Source organism: Akebia trifoliata, chromosome 11 (assembly GCF_017979445.1).
Source record: "Akebia trifoliata isolate Shusen 1 chromosome 11, ASM1797944v1, whole genome shotgun sequence".
Lineage (NCBI taxonomy): Eukaryota > Viridiplantae > Streptophyta > Magnoliopsida > Ranunculales > Lardizabalaceae > Akebia > Akebia trifoliata.
Genome location: NC_141385.1, coordinates 8,716,565 through 8,739,335, shown reverse-complemented (window position 1 = coordinate 8,739,335; position 22,771 = coordinate 8,716,565). Strand labels below are relative to the sequence as shown.

General features: G+C 32.1%; 1 protein-coding gene across 2 annotated transcripts; it reads right to left on the bottom strand.

Annotated features, from left to right (window-relative positions):
- Positions 1 to 6,093: 6,093 nt before the first annotated feature.
- LOC147390755 (NAC domain-containing protein 91-like) lies at positions 6,094 to 10,288 on the bottom strand. Of its 2 annotated transcripts, none has more exons than XM_086458782.1 (4): positions 9,889 to 10,288; positions 9,429 to 9,685; positions 8,188 to 8,442; positions 6,094 to 8,085 (listed from the first exon to the last, which is right to left on the bottom strand). In XM_086458782.1, the coding sequence occupies exons 1-4, from the start codon at positions 10,085 to 10,087 to the stop codon at positions 7,171 to 7,173; spliced, it is 1,626 nt and encodes a 541-aa protein (XP_086314908.1). In that variant the 5' UTR covers positions 10,088 to 10,288; the 3' UTR covers positions 6,094 to 7,170. The 2 variants fall into 2 exon arrangements, with proteins under 2 accessions (XP_086314908.1, XP_086314907.1); XM_086458781.1 differs by having other exon boundaries at positions 9,820 to 10,284.
- Between the last annotated feature and the right edge of the window lie 12,483 nt (positions 10,289 to 22,771).

Here is a 22,771-nt window from a genome sequence, read left to right as displayed (position 1 = left end):
CTCATAACCTTGCTATAGTATACTAAAAACAATAATTCTTTTTTTTAATAAAGAAGAATCTTCTCTCTTTAAATCATTACAGCGACTCGCACTTCAAATTACGCTATGAGGAAGAATTTCTAGTCCAAATTTATTCGCACTAGCTTTTCTGATGGAGACAATGTGATAATGCTTTCACTATCTCTACTACTTTATTTTCCATGGACAAATGCACATGTATTAAAAAAAAATTTAGGATTTATGTAAAATTTTCTTTTATAATTATTTTAAAAAATATTTTTTAAACTTTTAAATAAATATTTAATTTGTATCATCTTGTATATTGTAAGGCCCTTTTGCAAGTTGAATTATTAACTAAGGGGATTTTAAATTTTATAGATAATAAAAAGGACTTTTACATGATTATATAAAACTAATAATGTATAGGTATAGGGGGAGTTGGATCATACTTTTTTTTTTTGTGACCAAAATTACATTAATAATGACATGTTTAAATATAGAAGTGGGAGCATCTTTAATTTTTGTCAAACGTAGACCTCATATCATATCGCACTTCTTGACGTGAAAGTGGATAGGAATCATAAATATTTTTTCACTCGTATCTCAAGGAAAGCATCTATGGTTCCCATACACTTTTACATCTGAGTTTGCGATGTGAGGTCCAATCTTGAGGGCACTTCAACATTATTCTTAACTTTAATTAACAAAACAACAACAATATAAGATATTCTCTTACCAAAAATAATTGGATTATAAAAAATAATGTAAGCTTCCTCCCCAAGTTCTCTCGCTCCCCAACAAACCCTAGCCCACTCCCACGTACTTTTATGTCTTCCGTACCCTTTTTCCTTATGAATCGCAAATGGGTCAATGATGTGGGGTTGAAGAAAAGACTCATGTGCCATAAGTGAGCAAGTTGGGGAAAACGTGTCATGTAACAGTCTTATTTCATTCAAGAGCTCTATAGATGGAAAATGAATTTGACAAGTTGCAATCGATGGACTATTATTATATCAACAAATTCATTTTTTACCCCCACCAATCAATAACAAAAATTATAAATTAGAGAGAACAAGAGAATAGTCTAATCCAATTTTGACAAATTTTGATTACTCTCAAATGTCGAATATGTTCATTGGGCTTTTGAAACCAATTCGTTAAAATCCTTATCTTAAATAACCTCTGTACAATTGATTTTTTATTTTTTACTTTTAACTTTCGCACACTTCAAGATCACTAATGCATGTGTTATAATTTACTATAACTGGATCTTCTCCTCGATCCATGTGGTATCTATCAAAGAATATGATGTGGTACCTGTAAAAAAAAATATGATTCTTAAGTTAAAAAATCTCATAGATCAATCAAAAATCCCCCTCCTATCATTCTTCTTTGACTATTTTTAAAGCTTATTTCTTACAATCTCAATTAAGTGATTTTCTCAAGATACAACCCCTCAAAGATTATTCTTTCTGACACACTAACTGACCCAAGTTACCACTCTTTCCCTCGCTAATTGTCATTTCTTCAATTGAGCTTCGTTTGTTATGGTCCTGTTTGATTCAGTTGCCAGAATTTGCTGTCAAATTCTACTATAAGAAACTACAGAATTTGCAGTCAGAAGTTAAAACACTGAAAAGTTTGTTTGATAGAATTTTGTAAAAGTATTGTGCTATTTACCAGAATCTGGTAATTATTATTTGATACAGCTTCTGGAATTTGCTGTATTAAGATAAAATGATCAGAATACCCTTAAAGTTGATAATGCATCCAGAATGTATCAAAAATTATCAGAATACTCTTATAAATATATAATTACATTAAATATATATAAATATAATAAATTTATATTAAAAATTTATAAAAATAATTATTTTAATTTTAAAAATTTTATAATTTTATAAAAATATTAATAATTCTATAAAAATTTCGGCAACATCTCCTCTTAAAAATGGACATATGAAAATTTTCTGATAAAAAAAATACCTGCATAATATGCAATGTTGATAATACACCTATAATGCATAAAAAAACAAATACCAGAATACCCTTATAAATATATAAGTACATTAAATTTATATTCAGTTCGATTTTAAAAAAAAAATTATAAATTTATAAATTAGATTATCGAATACCCGATAATATTTGATTTATAAAAAAAATTTATAAATTTATAAATTAGATTGTTGAATATCTGATAATATTCGATTTATAAAAAAATATTTATAAATTTATAAATTAGATTGTCGAATACCCGATAACATTCGATTCGATTTATAAATTTTTTTTTTTTAGTTGATTACACATTCCATATTGACTATATCACAACAAACCGCAAATGGAAACCACTTCCAAAGTAATCGGTTTCTAGAAGACAAAACAAAGGTGTACCAACTTTGAAACATATCCATAACTAACCTTGGCATAATCCAACTTATCTCAAACTATGAGAGGAAAGAACCCCACATTTCCTTGGCAAATCCAAAGAAGCAACTCAAGCAAATAATGCACTTTGGATGGGAACTTTAAATCCCAATTTTTTTTTTCGAAGAATGACAATCCCTTTAGAGATAAAAAATGAAATGGTTGTAATTGCTTCAAAAAAATTTATTTTCACAGATGGAGGGAGGCAAACACTATTGCGGATGCTCGTGCAAACACAGTAGTCCACAACTGCTACTCTTGTCATTTGCCAACTCACTAAGAATCATTTTCATCAAATTCTATGTGCTAGCATATTTCTCAATTCAACTCTACCTCAAGGGTCTTTTCACTAGGAACTCATTTATGGAGAAATACTACATTTGTTCTGATGTTTGAATAACTCTGACTGTATCTAAAACAAAAATAGGGAAAGAAACTATAACGTAGGAGTTTGTTTTTGGAGACCCCTAAGAGATCCCACATTCTCATTGGCCCACATGTATAGAAGGGCAACTGAATTAACAAAAATACTTATATATTACTAACATTGAGATGCCTTCAATACACGTGAACCAATGAGAATGGGCTTTCAAAACCGCACTCATAACATAGACATTAATACTCCGAATGCTTCAAAGAAGTTGTAGCGAGAAATTTACAATTTACCCGAAGAAGAAAAGAAGTCGCCTGCCTCCCCATTCCACCGAGGTGAGAAAGCAGAAGACATGAAAATGATTCTTGTTGGATAAATCCAAACTATAGGTAATGAAACCTATTCCCACATACAACAAATAAAATATATCACATACATTAGAAAACTTGTACTATAATAAAGAAAATCTAAAATACAAAAAGAAAAAATAAATTTACTCACTTTAGTTTAGTCCATATATATCAAAATCAAAACCCAAAAATTTAATATGGGAATGCTAAAAAGCAACATCTTAAACATCTTGAACAGATTTAGCTCCGTAAAAGACATTGAATGGTAAAAGTTATTCAAGAATTACTTTGAAAAAATTACTCTTAATTAAAAAAAAAAAAAAATCTTTATCTTTTGATAGGAAAAATACTATGTTTTTTTTTTTTTTTTTTTTTCTGATTATTGATCATTTATTCTTTCCAATTATTGGTAAGATAGTGATGCATGCTTCTGGCATGGTTCAACATATCAAAAGCCGACATGAAACATTAAACCTAAATCATTGAATGTTTGGGAATATTTCAGAATTTATTGGATTGTATCAGAATGTTTCGGAAAATATCACTGTGTTGGTCGATACAATATCAAATTTTCTCTTGATTGAAAGGAGATTTTAAACCTTGCTTTTGAGTACCATTTTGATTCTCATCAAGCTTCCATCAAATTGTTCATGAAATATTTCATTTTGGGTTTCCTTGATTTGCATCAATTCAATCACACAATGGCATTGGAATTGGGTATATTTCCTTTTGAGTATAAAAAAGAATGATGTGTGACTTCAATGTATAAATATTATAAATTATCAACAAAAAAATAAAAAAGAGGACAATTTATCACCATCACAAGTTAGATGTTTAATCGTTCACTCAAATTTCTTGACTTAAAATTCTCAAAATCTCCATAACAACATAACACAATCTCAATCAACCTAAACGGCTAGTCAAAATTCAACAATAGATCATTTCTTGCCTAACCAATCATGAAATTCAACCACGAGCGTCAATTCTGACCCTAATTTCAGATTCTAAAGAATTTCTCTCATAAATACCTAAAAAGGAAATTTTTTTATAGATATTAGAAACTCGTAATAAATCTTTCATTTAATCTAAACTAAATCTCCATCAATAAAAATTTTAATTTTGCAAGAATCAATCGATTTGATCATCAAAACCCAAACCACCCCCCCCCCCCCCCAAAAAAAAAAAAAACACAATATAGAACAAGAATCCAAAATTTCATCAAAAATCCGAAATCTTCCCACCTTTTTTTTATTATTTCTCGAACGACGATTGGAGAGAAATGGAGGAGAGTCCACCGCTCGCTTTCTCTGTTCAAGAGAGAGAGAGAATCTATGTGGGAGCGCAGAGGAAGAGTGGTTTCATGAGCGCAAAGGAAGAATTGTATATAATGAGGAGAAGTTTAAAGAGATGAACCTTTTTGGAGTTTGCTGAGGTTGTTGGCTTTGGTCTTCAGCTCGTACTGTAGTTCATGAACTATAGAAGACGAACTCATTTCTTCTTCTTTGTTGCCTGAGTCGACTCTGAGAGAGAGAGAGAGAGAGAGATCTGTTCTGTCGATAGAGGAGAAGAAGAGACAAAGAGACGATGAGAACAAGGGCATTTCAGTTTTTTTCCTTTTTTGGTGATTGCGTCTCCCGCAAACACAAAACAAAAAAAAAAAAAAGGCTTTATAGAACTTTTCAAAATTGCGGTTAAAATCACAAATCTGTGTTAAAAACTTCGAAACGCAGATTTTCGAAGCTGAATCAAACGTGAAACGCATCACAAATCTGCGTTTTGAAGCTGAATCAAACACCACCTAAATTTCTTGTGGATTATACAACCTCGATTAAACGACAACTTAAATAAATCTGACTTCAATCTCCAAATCTAAACGCATTCTTGTTAAATATTAATTCATTCCTGATGCACATTTATTATGTTTAGTACCCACCTCGAGAACGTAACGGATTTTTGTTTCTCCAAGAGATAGCAAGCACATGGATTTAGGCATTCTAACAAACCAGCCATGCCATTCTCCACGCAATTCCTGTAATAAAACTCCTTGAAAATGATTTCAGAATATCTTTTACTTGCTTTTTTTTTTTTTTTTTAAATGTGTAAATGGAAGACTATATATATATATATATATATATATATATATATAGGGAAATGTTCAGCACCCTAAGTTTTACCACACACTTTAACAAACGTTTTTTATCCTACATGGGTTAGAAGTTTTGGAATGAGCTGATTTTTGGTGAGGATGGTCTCTATGATTAGAAGATCATCTCCCCAAAAATCAGCCCATTCCGAAATGTTTAGCCCCATGTTTACACGTTGAAAAATCGTGGATCGTCCATTTTTTGTAAATCAATTTTGATGGGGTTAGAAGTTTTGGAATGAGCTGATTTTTGGTGAGGATGATCTCCTCACCATAGAGATCATCCTCACCAAAAATCAGCTCATTCCGAAACTTCTAACCCATGTAAGACAAAACGCGTTTGTTAAAGTGTGTGGTAAAACTAAGGGTGGCGAACGGGACCCATATATATATATATATATATATATATATGGGAAATGTTCAGCACCCTAAGTTTTACCACACACTTTAACAAACGTTTTTTGTCCTACATGGGTTAGAAGTTTTGGAATGAGTTGATTTTTGGTGAGGATGATCTCTATGATTAGAAGATCATCCTCCCCAAAAATCAGCCCATTCCGAAATGTTTAGCCCCATGTTTACACGTTGAAAAATCGTGGACCATCCATTTTTTGTAAATCAATTTTGATGAGGTTAGAAGTTTTGAATGAGCTGATTTTTGGTGAGGATGATCTCCTCACCATAGAGATCATCCTCACCAAAAATCAGCTCATTCCGAAACTTCTAACCCATGTAAGACAAAACGCATTTGTTAAAGTGTGTGGTAAAACTAAGGGTGGCGAACGGGACCCTATATATATATATATATAATAAAAGTGGATAAGGGCCACAAAAGAAAATACAGAGGAGGAGCCAAGGACTACAAAGGAGGTGATAGTACAAACCCACTCCCATCTGCCCATAAAATCGTAAAAGAAGACACTCTTAAACTCTTTAAAAACTTTACACCAAAAAATCCTCTAAACTGATACAATAACATCGTCCAAAGGTACACCTGCGTATTCTTCTCACTCCAAATGTCCCAACAAATTGCAAAAAGTGTAATTCTCTACGTGAACTGAATCGAAGAGAAATACCAAAAATGTGAATGAAGAAGGTCCACACACCACGAGCAATGATGATCATGAAATCTAAGCCAGTTCAGGGGACATGGATCTCTTCCCCCTTACCCAACAACTTCAAGCAACAATTGCGGTACTATCCAATTCTGTAAGACCTGCACATTCAATGGATACAAGGAAAAAATTCCCTTTGCAAAAATGCTTTTATACCTTGTCCATCAGATAAGGCACTCGAAGTTCCATTAAATAGAAACACAAATACATAAGTTCACACCCATTAATACAAAATCAAGAACTTTTACATATATGTACAGCACCCGTGAACACTCCCACCAACCAAAAACCTATAGAGTTTCCCTACCAGTCATTATCAAAAGCATTATAATAATGCTCAGGATATAATTGAATGGTGAAATAAGATTCAAGTTGGGATAAGGCGTAGATGATAGTGGCGAGTCTCCATTATTTAAGGCTTCAACCGTCTCCACATCCCAACGAATATAATGAACAAGAACGTAACCAACATAACGAGGACTTCATATTAAGATAAGTAACTTGGGTTATGAGTGTTTGTCATCTACCCAACACAGTCTATTGACGATATGGTCTGATTTGATGATACATTTTAACAACAGAGTAACAAAGAGAGTATATGGAGAGGTTTTGGGTCGAGTGGAGGGTTGTGGGTTTGATTTGGTAATAGCAGAGTAATTGGAGAGGTTGTGGGTTGAGTGGAGGGATTTTGAATACTTGATAAATTTATATGATGAATGCTATCCACAATATAAATTTTATCCATATTTTCCAAATTGTTATATTTTAACAATTATTGGATTCCCAGGGTGTGGGGCAGGGCGAGGAACTAAATAAAAGTCCCTCACTATCTGTTGCAGGTTTTGCTTTCACCTGTTCTTCTTCCATTTGGGTGTCTATTTCATTGAGAAGATCGGTCCAGAATATATAGTTAGATGAGTCGCAGTCATCTAAGGTATCCCGGTAAAAATATTGTTCCCCGGTGTGGATGTTAGAAGGCAACGGACTAGATAGAAGTTCCTCACTATTTATAGGAGGTTTTACTTTCACCTCTTCTAGGGCTTCTTCGACATCTAAGTCAATGATAAGACCATCCAAGAATTGTTTGAAAGATGAGTCGTGCTCACCAGTAGCATCTTGGATTTGGAGGCCATTGTTGAAGGCAATGGCAGAGGTATTCGGGTAAGAATATTGTTCCCCTGTGTGGGTGTTATAAGGCAACGGACTAGATAGAAGTTCCTCACTATTTATAGGAGGTTTTACTGTCACCTGTTGTTGCGCTTCATCGACATCTAAGTCAATGATAACACCATCCAAGAATTGTTTGACAGATGAGTTGTACTCATCAGTAGCATCTTGGATTTGGAGGCCATTGTTGAAGGCAATGGCGGAGTTATTCGGGTAAGAATATTGTTCCCCGATGTGGATGTTACAAGGCAACGAACTTGACAAAAGTCCCTCACTATTTATAGGAGGTTTTTCTTTCATCTGTTGTTGTGCCTCTTCGGCATCCACAATGATAACACCATCCAAGAATTGTTTGAAAGATGAGTTGTACTCATCAATACAATCTTGGATTTGGAGGCCATTGCTGAAGGCAATGGCAGAGTTATCTGAATAAGAATTTCCTTCCATGACAAAAGGCAATGGAGAATAAATCTTGGGATCCGTCTCAAATGTTGGCGCATTTGAGAAATTGACCTGAAGAAGCAAGAACATGAAAGCTTTAGATTTTGAGTTTCTACCATTAAATAATAAAATTCAGATCAAAATAGAAACAAAAATATCAAATTTCTTCTTCACCTCATCAGTAGTCATTTCGGCTTCATGATTTTCCACACGGGAAGCCATATAATTATAGTTGCATTGTATATCTTCAGTTACTAAAGAATCAGAATGGTCTGATTTATCATCTGGCCACAAAGTTTCTTGAACCATCGCGTGGTCCGATGATGTACCTTCTAGAGAAGAAGATCTAGTTGCAGTAAGAGAGGATTCACCGTTTGAATACTCGGTGTTCTCATTCTTATCAAATAAGTGACAGAGAACAAATGAATCCTGCACTAGGCAAGAAAGATAAAAATTAATCAAAATCCACCCATGATTATCTTTTATTGATTAAAAATAATTTTTGAGTCTCCATCCCACCCATGTTCGAAGAAGCAATTATATTTAATTCTGAAAAAAGAAGTTTTACATCGCTAATTTCTAACAAAGCATGTCCAATTGTGATAAGGGGTGAACACCAAACACAAGGCACAATGGAATTTATCTACCCACTTTATATAAATTAAATAGTCAATAGCAATAAAATAACTTAATCATAGTGCAAAAAATATAATCAAGTACGACACCACAATTTTTTACATGGAAAACCCTCCAAGGAGAAGGAAAAAACCACGGGACCTAGTTCAGTCAAAACTTTCACTATGAATAATAATAGGATACTCAATCTTCTCTAGAAAGATATCTAGAGGCTACCAGTTCATTAAGAATATATATATATTCTTGGATTAAAAAAAATTCATCACTATATAAAGTGGATTCCAACAAAAATAAGAAATATCTCACCGAACAACTGAAGAAGAAAATATATTATCGACACTAGTCGATGCGTAGCACTTGTAGTCAAGAACAATATACTGAAATTTGATCAAGATCAGGTCACAGAAGATCTTCCAATCTCTGACAAAATGATCAAAACAAAAACCCAAATTCTCTCTTCCAAAAACGGCAGCTCTCTCTCTCTCTCTTTCTCTGTTTTTTTTTTAATATATATATATACGGTTGTTTTGTTTTTCTTTTAAAACAAAACCTAACTCACGTGCGTCCCACATAAGATGGACCCCTAATAACATATCTAACAAAAATGAATCGTCCATCATATTGACTTGTCAGAGTCGATTAAAAATGATTTGTTTGTTGTTGTAATTTATATATTTGTTATACAAATAGAAATATGTATCTCTACCAAGTACCACCATCTATCATTCAAAATCCAAATAATCGAATTTTATAAATAATAAAAAAGATTAAAATCTCACCTGTGCAGAGTTGTTGATACTATACTCGTGAATAATCCAATTGGTCTTCTGACCATTTGGAGCACGTCCTCTGTGGTATACCAATGAAGTCTTGGTACCAATCAAAGTCTTGCCAGACTTTATTATTCGAGGTCGTCCTTGAACTTTCCAATATCCGCCTTCTGTAGCCCTATCACGACAACTACCTTTGGGATACTTCAGATTACGGGGACAAAAGAAGTACCACTTCAGATCATTATCTCTAGTATCTGATAAACCTACAACAAATCAAACATTTTGATCTAAGATTCAACTCTCTAAGAAATTGAATCCCTAATTATTATTACTAAACAACAAATTTCTCAAACAACAATAAACCCTAAATTAATTGATAAAAAAGGGTTTCTCATACAGGGCAATTCGGATGGCTCCCATTTGCGGAGATCAATTTCTGGAATTTCTTCTACTTCGGATTCCTTACCTTCGTTCTTCATTCGTAAGATATCAATGACTTGTTCATCCGTAGGACTAAATCTGATTTTTTTTGAGAGTTTCTTGGATAAAACTTCCATCTCTATTCCTAAAGCATCCAAATCCAATCGTAAGAAATCGATGAGTTCTTGTTTTGTATGGAAAAATCTGTCTTCTTTTGGGAGTTTTATACGTAATAAAACATCCATCTCTCCTCCTAAAAATACAAAAAAACGCCTTAAACCGGAAATTAAATCGAAGAAACAACTACCAAGATAAACCCTAAAAATACAACTTAACAGCTCTCTCTCCCTCCCTCTCAGATGATCACTCTGTGATCGTAGAAAAAGAATTCAAACTGAATTTAAAGACGCATGTCAAATTGTTAAACCCTATCTATTGTTTAAATATCGAAAATACCACTGTCAGAGAAAAAGAATACCAAGGGCGGGGACTGAACTTAGGTGAGAAGAAAGAGATTATTGAAATAAGACACGTAAGATACAAGTGTTTCCTTTCCGTATGGTGATGACGTATACATTACAGTGTTGACTACGTGGTCATTTAGAATGTTCACGAAGAAAGTGAGTGGACCTTGTTAGTTTGCGGGACTGTGTAGGTTCTTATGTAACTAACAACTGCTAAGTACGACACGTGGCGGTAAATAATTGAAAATTGTGTTTTGTTAACACGTTAAGCTGTATTAAATACACCTTGGAAATAACCATGTCATGGTATTTTTGGTAAAAAATAAATCATTTTTTTGAGTAGTTTTGATGGACTGCTTCATAATTTTGAAGAAACCCTCTCCATTGGATTACACATGGCATTTCTAAGGAGTTATTCCAATTTTGACAAAGATGTAGGGGTGTGAAATAAATTCAAAATGCTATGTGTCTTCTAACTAGGAGAGTTGCTTGAAAATTATGTAGCCGTCTATGCGTTTAAAAGTCAAACTCGCATTTTTGGTAAGAAATTCAATTTTCAAGATGTATAAGCAGCTTAGTGTGTGCTCTTAGAGCACGTGTTAACAAAACCCTTAAATATATGAGGGTATGCCCTTACTATGGCTGCAACTTGAGTGGGTTGGAGGGTAAATCTAAACCCAACCCAAGTGGTAAAACTCTAGATTGGTAAAACTCTCAACCCGACCATTGGGCCTAAGCTCACTAACCCAAACTCAACTCAAGTTTGATCATCTAAAATTGGGTTGGCCGAGTTGTGTAATTATTGACGGATTAGCTCGTTGAATATCCCTAATTTCATTTTAATAAATAAATGTTAAAAAATATACGACATCAAAAATAAAATCACTATTAAATGAAATCACATATAACCTTCAAATCCATCATGGAGAGAATATTTAGACAAACTATACTTCAAAGCTCACATTAATAATATCAATTGTCCACAAACCATAATAATAAGATAGATAAAAAATTTAAACAAAAAATATATAATTACTATAAAAATATTTGTATATTAGTATATCGGCATTGGATTCAGGTTGAGTCGAATTGCTCGATCCCTCAACCCAAATAGAAGAGAGAATGAATGAATAGGAAGATGAATAGTAAACTTGCATAATGATATTTTTTTTCTTATAGGATTCCAATCCATCAGCCAACTAGCAACTCCTTTTTCGTCTGGTTAATTAGTTTTTATAGATGAAATCCAAAGACAAATGTCACCACACGATTGATTCAGGTGTTAGATGAGCTGTTAATTGAGGTGCATTTGAGTGTTTTGTAAGATGGATTCATCATTTATTAGTGAGATTTCAATTTGATGTGGACGTGTTGTAGGTCATCAATGTGAAATAAAAACATCTCTGACACAATCTGTCACATTTGTCTGATAAAATCTTTTTTTGTACTTATCCATCCATATGAGAGGTCATGCTCGGATTTATGTATTTATTCGGGATCATTTATGTGTTATGGATCTGGTTGGATACAAGTTAGGGGTTTAGATGTAAAATCCTGAGTTTTTTATTCGTATATCGAGGAAAATAAATAGTGAAATTTTGAGAAAATTCTAAAAGTAGGATTTAGGGTAAAATTTTAGGATTTTTTCAAGTTATTTTTAATGAAATATAACTTCACCGTTAGATTGAAAAGGGTCGAAAAACATACTTTAACCTGTAAGCACGTTTAAATGCGAGTCCGAATAGAAAAATTACAAAATCCTCGATTTTCAAGTCGAATTAGACTAAAATAATGACTTTCTGCTATAACAAAATTTTTAAAATTCAATCATATCATTGGGTTTATAACAAAAAATTATAGAAAATTGACTATTTACTCGTCATTTTTGAAGTCTAAAAAGTCAAATAATCGTAAAAAATGGAAACGACGTCAATTTTATGGTTCTATCGGATCGAAGAAGTGAATTTTTATTAGAAATAAAATTCATAGAATCTGACTACGCTATTAGATCAGGAACGAAAAATTATATAAAATAAAATATTCACTCGTTACTTTTGAAGTTCGGACAATCAAGTTATCGTCAAACGAAACAATATGTAAAATACTGATTTCATCCCACAACTTATATAAATAATTTTTAAAACAAAAATCACTATTCATCTTCTTTTCTAACGCATAACAATCAGTCAAGAGTTTTTTAAAAAAATTTTGATTTTTTTTCAACTTTTAACCATAAATTAAGCACGACCAAATCGTCGTCGGCTTTTAACGAATAAAGGAAAAACATATGTATCATTGACCTCTACAAAACCCACCCAATTTCTTTTCTTTTTCTCTTCTCTTTCTTTTTGTTTCGTCGAAAATCAGCTGTATGAGATACAGAGGTTTTGACTTTTAAACATCAGATTTCATCTATTTCAAGTCCAAATCATCTTCCGTTGCAGAAAGGAGAAATAACGGCAATATCGAGATCTTCAAAATCATCAGACTCAATTAAAAAATAGTCGCCTTCACGTCTGATCCACCTCAATTTTTGCACTGATCATCTCAATTTTTGTGCACATGCTTCAATTATGTCACATAGAGATTGACAATGACTCTCAATTTTTATTGATAATCGTAGATTGTGAAAATTATATTTAGGATTTTTAACGAAGATTTGTAATGTGTTTAAAAATATAGAATTCTTTTCATTATTTCAAATTCATGCCAGGACCTGTATATTTGATGTGTTTAATTGTATTTTATAACAAATTATACGTGAGTAGGATATTTCACCGAGTTATATCTGTCAATTGGGTTTTGTGTACTGCTTGGACCCCGTCTTGATATAAATTTGATAAATTTTCAATTTAAATGATAAAAATAAATTTCAAAGTATGAAGAAAAGATTGATAAATTTTTAATTTGCGTTTCTCTCAATACTATCGCATTAATGCAACGTTAAAGGAAGTCGGTTCAATATTTTCATTTTCAATAATATCTTTTTAATTTTATTATTTTTCTTCTACTATCTTTTTACTATAGTACTCTTTCAATTTTATCACCTTCCCTTTTCTACCCTTTAACCCGAAACTCTAGTTATAGAATATGGACAATATGAATTTAGATGGCAAAATTTAGACATATTTTTGAAGCTTAGTCCCTAAGTCTCATCACCCTGATATAATACTCTAAAGTCTAAAAGCATTTATTCATTTCTTTACATAAAGAATAATCTTATCTCTTTAAATCATTATAACCACTCCCATTATAAACTATTCTATGAGGAAGAATCTCTAGTCCAAATCTACTGGCACTAGCTTTTTGGATGGAAATGAATGTGATAATGCTTTGACTGTCTCTACCTTTTATAGTCCATGGGCAAACGCGCATGTATTACAAAAAAAAATAGGGTTTATGCAAAATTAATTTTTTTAATAATTAACTTAAAAGAAAATTTTAAATAAATATTTAATTTGTATCATCTTGTATATTTTAAAGGCCCTTTTGCAAGTTGAAATTTTAATTAAGTTGAATTTAAATTTTATAGATAATAAAAAAGACTTTTACATGATTATATGAAACTAATAATGAATAACCTAGTTACAGGGGGAATTGGATCATAATTTTTTTTTTTTTTTTGTGACAAAAATTACATTGATAACAATATGTTTAAATAGAAAAATCGAGGCATCTTTTATTTTCAAAATTTTAGTGTCAACAAACATGGCCTAATTCTCTCATTATAATAACAATGATTTAATCACCTTTTCCAAAATCTTAGAATTTATTTCCTAAAAATCCATAATCTTAATCCAAATTTTAAGATATGGTGATAATATTAATAAAATCCATTATAAAGATGTAGGATTTTTGGAAGGAATCAAGAATTTATTATTTTCTTTGAGAGTAAGAAGACAAAGTTATTTTTAATCATTTTCACGTCTCTCATAGAATGTAATCAGCTCACAACACAAGCGTATCACAAATATTTCCTAGAACTACAAGAGATTTCTCGTGTTTTCAAACTAATAGCATACCCCTTGACCATGGTTAACCAATAGAAACTACCAAAAATTGACCTAAATATCCCCATCTTCAGGTTATGGTAAAAAAAAAAATCATTGATTTGTCTCTAATAAAGGTACCATTTAAATTATTTTAACCAATTCTCCCTCTCACTTAAAAAAAAAAAAAAATCATCCCTTTTAATTTAACAAAAAATCCTATATGTTTTTTTTTTTTTTTTCCACATTTGAAGACAGAAGGAGAGATATTCTTGAGGTCCTAGAGGTTGATGATGACAGGTTTTGGTTAGACAGGGTTTATGAATAGAAATTGAAGATGAGGACATTTAGACCATTTCCAAGTATATAAGAGAAGACTTAAGTCAATAGGATAAGCCAAAATTTAAGGGATATGTTAAATCATGGACCCCACCAATTGATGTTCAATTTAAAATAAATAATATACTATGCTTTAACTTAACGAAACTTGCTGGAGTGACCTTTAACTTTGGACCTCATATCACAGTTCTAGATATGAAAGTAGATTGGAACCGTAAACGTTTTTTCTCTTGTATTTCGAGGAAAAGCATTTACGATTCTCATACACTTTCATGTCAGGGTGTGTAATGTGAAATCTAATCTTGAAGTTATTTCAGCATTATTCTTAGCTTTAACTAGCAAAATGACAACAATATAAGATATTTTCTTACCAAAAATAATTGGATTATAAAAAATAAATGTAAACTTCCTCCCCAAGTTCTCTCGTTCCCCAACAAACCCTAGCCCACTCCCACATACTTTTATGCCTTTCGTACCCTTTTTTCTTTGTGAATCGCAAATGCGTCAATGATGTGGGGTCGAAGAAAAGACTCATGTGCTAGAATTTAGCAAGTCGGGAAAAACACGTCATGCAATAGTGTCTTATTTCATTCTACAATTCAAGTGATGGAAAATGAATTTTACAAGTTGTAATCGATGGACTATTCACAATGTGAAAAAAGTCCAAATTTAACGGAATAAGGAGTCAAATATTTTATTGTCAAATTTTTTTTTTGACAGGTCGAAACTGTCAAATTAATGAAGGATAGGAGAAATTCAACAGTTCTAAACTGTCAAATTTGGAAACATCAAGAATTTCGACGGTCTTAGATCATCAAAATTCAGTTTCTAAAATTCATGGGGGTTTTTGCCCGTCAAATTTTTTTGTTGAATATTTCAATTTTCACATAGTGATTATTGTACCTACAAATTCATTTTTTTACTCCCACCAATCAATTACCAAAATTATAAATTAGAGAGAACAAGAGAATAGTCTAAACCAATTTTGACAAATTTGGATTACTCGCAAATGTTGAATATGTTCATTGGGCTTTCGAAACCAATTCGTTAAAATCCTTATCTTAAATAATCTCTGTACAATTGATTTTTTTTTTTTACTTTCACTGTCATACACTTCAAGATCACCAATACACGTGTTATAAGTTATTATAGCTGGATCTTCTCCTCGGTCGATGTGGTATCTATCAAAGAATATGATGTGATACCTGTCAAAAAAAAATCTGATTCTTAAGTTAAAAAATCTCATAGATCAATCAAAAGATGCCCTCTACCATTCTTTTTTTGACTAGTTTTAAAGTTTATTTCTTAAAATCTCAGTTAAGTGATTTTCTCAAGATACAACCCTTCTAAGATTATTCCTTCTGACACACTAACTGATCCAAGTTATCACTCTTTCCCTCGCTAATTGTCATTCCTTTGATTAAGCTTTGTTTGTTTAATTTCTTGGGGATTATACAACCTCAATCAAATGACAAGTTAAATAAATCTGATTTCAATCTCCATATATAAACGCATTCTTGTTAAATATTAATTTATTCCTAATGCACATTTACTATGTTTATCACCATTTTCGTTTCTCCGAGAGATAGCAAACACATGGATGTAGGCATTGTAACAAACAAGCCACGCCATTCTCCATGCAATTACTGTAATAAAATTACTCGAAAATGATTTCCTTTGAAAACGTTTTGTCAGAATATCTTTTACTTGGTACTTGTTTTTTCTTTTAAAATCGGGTTAGTCCGAATTATGTAATTTTGGGCCGATTACCTCGTTGAATATCCCTAATTTTATTTTAATAAATAAATTTTGTTTAAATATCGATAATACCACTCTGAGAAAAAAAGAATACCAAGGCGAGGACTAGACTTGGGAGAAAAGAAGGGAATTTGACGAATCAGATTATGAGTACGAACCACGTAAGACAGAAGTGGTTCCATTCCGTACGGTGATGATGTATACACTACAGTGTAAAGGTGTGAAATAAATTCAAAATGCTATGTGTCTTCTAACTAGGAGAGTAGCTTGAAAATTATATAGCAGCCTGCCCGCTTCAAATTCAAACTCACATTTTTAGTAGGAAATTCAATTTTCAAGGTTTATAAGCAGTTTAGTGTGTGCTCTTAGAGCACATGGTAACAAAACCCTTAAGTATATGAGCGGTGTGCCCTAGCTATGGCTGCAACTTGGGTGGGTTGGAGGGTAAATCTAGATTCAACCCAAGTGGTAAAACTCTCAACCCAACCAACTCAAGTTTGATCATCTAAAATAGGGTTAGCCTGGGTTGCCTCGTTAAATATCCCTAATTTCATTTTAATAAATAAAATTTAAATCTTAAAAAATATACAACATCAAAAATAAAATCACTATTAAATGAAATCGCATATAACCTTCAAATCTATCGTGGAGAGAATATTTAGACAAATCATACTTCAAAGCTCACATTAATAATGTCAATTGTCCACAAGCCATAATAATAAAACGGATAAACAATTTAAATAAAAAATATATAATTACTATAAAAATATTTGTATATTAATATATCGGCATTAGATTCAGGTTGAGTCGAGTTGCTCGATTGCTCAACTCAGATAAAAGAGAATGAATAACGAAGAAGACGATTAGTAGACTTGTAGAGTGATATTTTTCTTATAGGATTCCAATCGATTAGCCAACTAGCAATCCCTTTTTTCATTTTGTCAATTAGTTTTTATAGATGAAATTCAGAGATAAGTGTCACTACATGATTGATTCAGGTGTTAAATGAGCTGTTAATTGAGGTGCACTTGAGTGCTTTAAAAGACGAATTCATCACTTGTTAGTGAGATTTCAATCTAATGTGGACATGTTGCAGGTCATCAATGTGAAATAAAAACATATCTAACACATTGAGTCTCATTCGTTTGATAAAATCTTTTTTGTACTTATCCATGTGAGAGGTCGTGCTCGGACTTAAGTACTTGTTCGGAGTCATTTATGTGTTGTAGGTCTAGTTGGATATAAGTTAGGGGTTTAGATTTGGAACGAACTAAGGTAAATACGATCTCAGGCTTAGATCGAAAACGAGCTAGGGATCGAATGCGAGTTCAGACTCAAATTGGACATGCAATATCGTTCGGACGTGAAAACATATATCATGGGGTTGATGTAGTTTAATTAAAATAGATGATAAGCATATGCTCATTATTTTAGAGTATTTGTGTTTAAATGGGAAAGGTGGGAGATGAGTGTCTTGTACATGGGTAGTTTGAGAATTAATTTGTAGGAAATTAAGTTGTAGTGGGTAGTTAGGACTCTCTCTATTTAAGTCTCTTAATTGTATTTTAAATTATCCAGAGAAAATATTTGTAAATCCTATTATAGTTTGGAGACTAACCATCTCAAATTGGTTTTGAAGGACCGATCTCTCTCAAATGAGATCATATCTATGTTCTTTTTTTTGTTATATAAAAAAAAAGGTATTTTTATGTTTTCTAAACAATATCTTAAATATTCACTAGAACTTATGAGAGTATATCTAAAGGGTCAGGTTCGTTGACTCAAAAAATATGAATTAAGAAATGACACAAGACCTTGATTGTGCAAACACAAAATCTAACGGTTGAAATTTTATGGGTATTTGAACAATACATATCGCAATGATACTTTTCTCAAGAATAACTTTCTACATTATATTTTGTATTTACATAATCAAGATCTTGTATCATTTCTTAAGTCATTAAATTACGCTAATTTTATACACAGAACGCAACTAGTACATGGGCCCAGTTGTCCTCATTTAGCATACCGTTTTCCAAGTTTAGACGACTATAATGAGATTTTCCTTGTGTTTTCAAACTAATTACACACCCCTTGCCCTTGATCATCACATAAAGACTAACAAAATTGACTTAAATATCCCCATCTTCAACCTTAGCAAAAAATAAAAAATCCTTAAATGTGCCACGGTGTTGTTGAGGATGAAATTTTTCGAATTAAAAAAAAATGAAAATAATATATTTTACACCATTGAATTTTTATTTTAAGTTTGGTAGCCTTCCATTTTCAATTCCCCAGATCAAGCTTGAAAAACAATTTTTTTTTTAATTTCTTTGAATATGAGTTTTTTCATAAAATTTAGAAGGTCGGGGTGTTAGATTGACAATGTGATAATCCATGTGGACTTGATGATTCATTTTAAGATTTTAAATCTTAAAAATGAAATTTGTGTCTTTCAGGCAGGAAAGAGAAATTCTCTTTATTGCTGAGGTCATGTTAGCCACATGTCAAACGATAGTTGGGCTGTGAGCAAAAAATCTTTCACCAATTACTAACCATGTCAGAGCGTTCCTCTTCAAGCTTGAGGGGAATAACCTATACATCCAGCCCTCGTTTCCCTCCCATAAGGTTAACATTTGCCAAAAGTGGTGCATGTGTTTGATCGGATCTTTCGTACCAAATCTTGGCTATAAATTTATTTATAATTCCTACAACCATGATCTCAGCTGTAAAGGGTGATTTCTGTATCCCTCTAATAGTCTGGGCTACAACCAATCCTATTTATGTGCTCTTCACTACCTCCTTCTCCTTTAAGATCATATCCATGATCTTTTCTCGAGTTAAACCTACTAGAGGTTCAACTCGAGTTATTGTCGTAGTGGTTGCAACTTTAATGTCTTCCTTTCTGTCTGAGTTCTTTGATCCAGAAATGTCTTTTGTATTCCAATCTTGTTCACCTTCAACTCAGGGTGGTGGTACTTGTCTTTTTTTTTCGTTGAATCCCCATATGTTGGTTTAATGTCTTATTTTGTTCAGCTAACTCATCCATCTTCCGCTGCATCTCCTCTTGTTGTTTCTTCATCTCATTTATCTGATTCTTTAAAATAGATTCCATAGTAGGGGCGATAGGAGAAGGAAGAGCATTGGCTTCAGTAGAGCGAGTGGGTCTCCCCATTGTTTCGGTTGAAATCAATTTTTTGATTTTCCCACGGATTGTGCCAAATTGTAGAGGCAAATTTGGATTTTACCTCAATTTACTTCACTCAATTGTTCCAAAAAGACATTCCTTGCTCCTCTCTGATAGTACTGGTATGGTACTTGCCAATAATTTTCTAACGATTAAGTTAGAATTACATAAAAGATGTCACCAATATTAGCTTCAATCTCCAGGGGATTGAAAAGAAGCACCCCCTCCAGCCTTGGGTCCTCCATCCATTATATAGCATGTCCCTAAGATCAAGGTTTCCCTTTTATTTGAGATTTGATCATAGGGGATCTCACTATCACAGAGATTCTAAATCGAAAATGGAACCCCCTTATCATGCTTCAAGAATCTTGGGATTTTTCCTAGAGTCTCGGAGCTTGATAACCAAGGTAAAGGATCACACGAATGTTCTGACTTGGTCTACCCTTTCAATTAGGGTAGATTTTGATCTATGTCTTGCCCTCTTATTAGCCAGGGCTGAATTATTGACCTGTCCTGAATACCACTTACCTTTCACAATCTCTTTTCTACCCTTCAATTCTTGTCTTCATTAGGACACGTGCAGGACCCTAATGAAATCTGATTTTATCTTCTATATATATATATATTGAAGGATTTGAGTTTTTGCCTGGAGTCTAGAGGGTTGCGATGTTGGATTGCCAATGTGGTAATCCATTTTAGTAAAACTACTCTTAGTAAGTCTTAAAATCTCACTAAGTTAGTAAGGAAAGTGTTTTTTTTTATTATGTGTATCTCCTATAACTCTAAAATTTTATTAACAAAAATAATTTAGACATGTTCCCCCCTATCACTATTTAACATTTAAGAATCATTTATTCTTTGGATTAGTTACTAGACATCACGGTGACATGAGATTATTTGAGAGTACCATAGATTTTTTCTCAAGATACGGGAAAAAATCTGCGATTCTCTCAACACTGTTGCGTTAATGCAACGTTGAAGGAAGTCAATTCAATATTTTCTTTTTTAATAATATCTTTCAAACTTTATTGTTGTTCCTCTATTACCTTGTTCCCGCAGTACTCCAATTTTATTTCCTTCCCTTTTCTACCCTTTTAACTTGGAACTCTAGTTATAGAATATGGACAATATGAATTTAGATGGCAAAATTTAGGTGTATTTTTGAAGCTTAGTCCCTAAGTCTCATCACCCAGTTATAGTACCCTAAAGTCTAAATGGATTTATTCATTTCTTTACATAAAGAACAATCTTATCTCTTTAAATCATTACAGCTACTCCCACTATAAACTATTCTATGAGGAAGAATCTCTAGTCCAAATCTATTGGCACTAGCTTTTTTGATGGAAATGAATGTGATAATGCTTTGACTGTCTCTACTTTTTATAGTCCATGGGCAAAGGCACATGTATTACAAAAGAAATAGGGTTTATGCAAAATTAATTTTTTGTTTTTATAATTACTTTAAAAGAAAATTTTAAAATTTTAAATAAATATTTAATTTGTATCATCTTGTATATTTTAAAGGCCCTTTTGCAAGTTGAAATTTTAATTAAGGTGATTTTAAATTTTATAGATAATAAAAAGGACTTTTACATGATTATATGAAACTAATAATGAATAACCTGGTTATAAGGGGAATTGGTTCAATATTTATTTTTATTTTTTTGAAAAGAATGACATTGATAACAATACATTTAAATAGAAAAATCGAGGCATCTTTTATTTTCAAAATTTTGGTGTCAACAAACATGGCCTAATTCTCTCATTATAATAAAATTGATTTAATCAACTTTTTTCAAAATCCTAGAATTTATTCCCTAAAAATCCATAATTTTAATTCAAATTTTAAGATATAGTGATAATATCAATAAAATCCATTATAAATTCTCACTAAAATTTATGGGGTATGTTAAATCATGGCCCCCACCAATTGAAGTTCAATCTAAAATATATAATGTAAAGTGGTAGCACAAATGTAGAGGCTTTAACTAACAAAATAACCATAAGATGATATAAGATCTTCTCATTCCCAAACCAAAGGTGGATTATACTTAGTAAATCTAAGCTTCCTTCCCAAGTTCTCTCGCTCCCCAATTAACCCTACCCCACCCAACACATACCATATAGAATCCGTACATGTTTTTCTTTGTCATCAGTTACAATTGCGCGTTAATGATTTGGGGTCAAAGAAAAGACTCATGTGCCACAATTGAACAAGTTGGGAATACGCGTCGTGCAACAATGTTTTTATTCCTTCTATTAATATTTATATGAAAGGACGAAATTCTACGAAATGAAAAATAAAAAATAAAAATTTCACCATTAAATTTTAATTTAAGTTTAGGTACTCAGAAACCGTACATTTTCACTTCCTCAAATCAAGCTTGAAAAACATTTTTTTTTTAATATGAGTTTTTTCATAAAATGTAAAAAGTTGTGATAGAATGACAATTTGACAATCCTCGTGGACTCAATGACTCATTTTAAGATTTTAAATCTTAAAAATAAAATTTGTGGGCAAGAGAGAGAAATTCACTCTCTATTATTAATGTCATTTTTGCTACATGTCAAATGGTTGTTAGGCTGTGAGCAAAATATTAAATAATCTTAAATAATCTCTATGGATGTGAGCAAAATATTCAAAGATGTCCTTTGGGCTTTCGAAACTAGATTATTAAAACCTTATCTCAAATAATCTCTATTGATATGATTTTTACCTTCACCATTCAACATTTCGAGATCACGAATGCGTGCGAGCTATAATTTATCATAGCTGGATTTCTCCTCAATTGTTATCACCTTGGAGCATTGATGCAGTACATATCAAAGAATATTTGATGCTTAAGTAACAAAATTTCAAAGATCAATCAAAAGTCCCCCTTTATATTCTTCTTTGTCGATTTTTAAAGCTTATTTCATTAAACGTCAATTTAGTGATTGTCTTAAGATACAATCCTTCTATGATTATTCCTTCTGACCCTCTTACTAACATCATATAAGGAGATATTGTGACCCAAGATATCACTCACTCCCTAATATCCTTAGATTTAGCTTCATTCTTTCATTTCTTGGGACTCGGTTGAACAGTATATTCAACAAAGAGTCCTATTTTGAAGCGGGCAGACCATGTCAAAATTTTGAAGGAACCCTCCTCATTATAAGATGTGTGGCATTTTGAATTTATTTCACGAC

What these genes read in the sequence shown, in the direction of transcription:
- LOC147390755 (XM_086458781.1), bottom strand. Translation starts at nt 10,087, where the DNA reads ATGGATGTTTTATTACGTATAAAACTCCCAAAAGAAGACAGATTTTTC. An exon ending in GGAGCCATCCGAATTGCCCT is followed by an intron (nt 9,686 to 9,819) that starts GTATGAGAAACC and finishes GATTTGTTGTAG; the next exon opens with GTTTATCAGATACTAGAGAT. An exon ending in GTATCAACAACTCTGCACAG is followed by an intron (nt 8,443 to 9,428) that starts GTGAGATTTTAA and finishes TGCCTAGTGCAG; the next exon opens with GATTCATTTGTTCTCTGTCA.